General features: G+C 51.6%; 1 protein-coding gene across 1 annotated transcript in view; it reads right to left on the bottom strand.

Moving 5' to 3' along the window:
• Nucleotides 1–487: 487 nt before the first annotated feature.
• DHRS4 (dehydrogenase/reductase (SDR family) member 4) overlaps nt 488–1,397 on the bottom strand; it is a 12,398-nt gene continuing 11,488 nt past the window's right edge. The window contains 1 exon segment of the mRNA XM_011990709.1: nt 488–1,008. Within this exon segment, the coding sequence (XP_011846099.1) occupies nt 894–1,008 (115 nt within the window). The 3' untranslated portion in view covers nt 488–893.

Below are 1,397 nucleotides of genomic sequence, written 5' to 3'. Positions count from 1 at the left end.
GTGTCCGGGCCTTCGGGGCGGGGGTAGCGTTCCCGCTTTCCGTGTACTCAATCCTCAGGCCGTGGGCAGAACTCACTTCTTTTGTTCGTGGGCCTGGGTACCTTGCAGGGCCTTTCTCTATTCCCCACCTGCCCAGGACCTGTCCAGCTTGTCCTTACTGACTGGGGAGGGAACTCGGGACCTACGGCCATGCTGGGAGAGAACCTGGCCGGATCTGGGAGGCAAGGGGCGGGGAGGTTTTAGAGAGTTCATCCTTCCCCACCCTCGCCAGCCTGGCCCTGCCTCAGTGATCCCCGTGGCGTCCTGGGAGTTCCCGTGCCACCTTCCTTCCAGTTGGCAGCTCTGCAGACACCTCCACCCCTGCACATCACGCTCAGGTCCTGGAGACAGGGAGGAGGGCTGGGGGATCCAGAGATCCAGCCTGGCCAGACTTCTGCTCTCTGCTCAGCTAAGCACCCCACACTGAGAAATGAACACGTGGATTCGATTCAAAGTCGCACAATCATCTACATTTTATTTGCACCTCATTTGCAAGTTGTTAATTTGCAACTCTGCTCCTTCCACTCCAGCTTCCTTCTCTCCCATCTCCCCTCAAATTCTCCAGTGGCCGGGGCAAAAAATATCTGTTGGTCTTTGCCAAGGTAGACTCAGCCTTGTCAGCAGGCCTGTCTTGTGTTCTCAGGGGAGGCCTTTACCCAAGGCCACAGCAACAGCAGGAATCCTGAGTAAGGCGCCAGCTTGACGGCAGGGAAGGCTGGATGTTGTCACAGGGCAGAACTGATTTTATGAGGTGAACAGTAAGGTGAGCAGCGATGGGAAAGGCCAGTGGATGAATGCAGGAACAGCACCAGGAGCTAGAGCCCAACAGTGCCCTGTGGGCTGTCGCAGGGTCCTCAGAGGCGGGACGGGGTTCCTCCACCCACCACTACTGTCTCCCCAGTGATGTAGCTGGCATCTTCAGAGCACAGGAAAGACACGATGCCAGCACAATCCTCTGGCTCGCCTAACCTGGGGAATAAGGGAAGAAAGGAAGAGAGTAAAAGTTAAATAGTTCTGGCCCCTCAACTGGGACACAGGGAATGAAGTTTGCTCAATCAAGAATTATCAGATGACTTTTCAGGATCAGTGTACAAGCTTTCTGCCTATCAAATAGGGTTACCATGAGGATATGCTGTTATAATTTAGTAGAAGCATACTGTACTCTGCAGAAACCATTACCCATAATATTCAAATACTATGGAAACATACTGTTTTATAGAGAGCTCAGGACACCAAGATCCAAAGTTATATAGATAAAATGGTGAGCAATTATTTCATACTTCAAAAAAATGGTTTCACATGTGCACACACTAAAGTATCAGGGAGTCTGTGTGACAGTAAATGGTGTGTTTAAAATG

This window comes from Mandrillus leucophaeus, unplaced genomic scaffold (genome assembly GCF_000951045.1).
Source record: "Mandrillus leucophaeus isolate KB7577 unplaced genomic scaffold, Mleu.le_1.0 Scaffold380, whole genome shotgun sequence".
In the NCBI taxonomy this organism is placed as follows: domain Eukaryota; kingdom Metazoa; phylum Chordata; class Mammalia; order Primates; family Cercopithecidae; genus Mandrillus; species Mandrillus leucophaeus.
The sequence above is the reverse complement of the archived record's forward strand: the minus strand, read 5'-3'. Positions and strand labels throughout refer to the sequence as shown.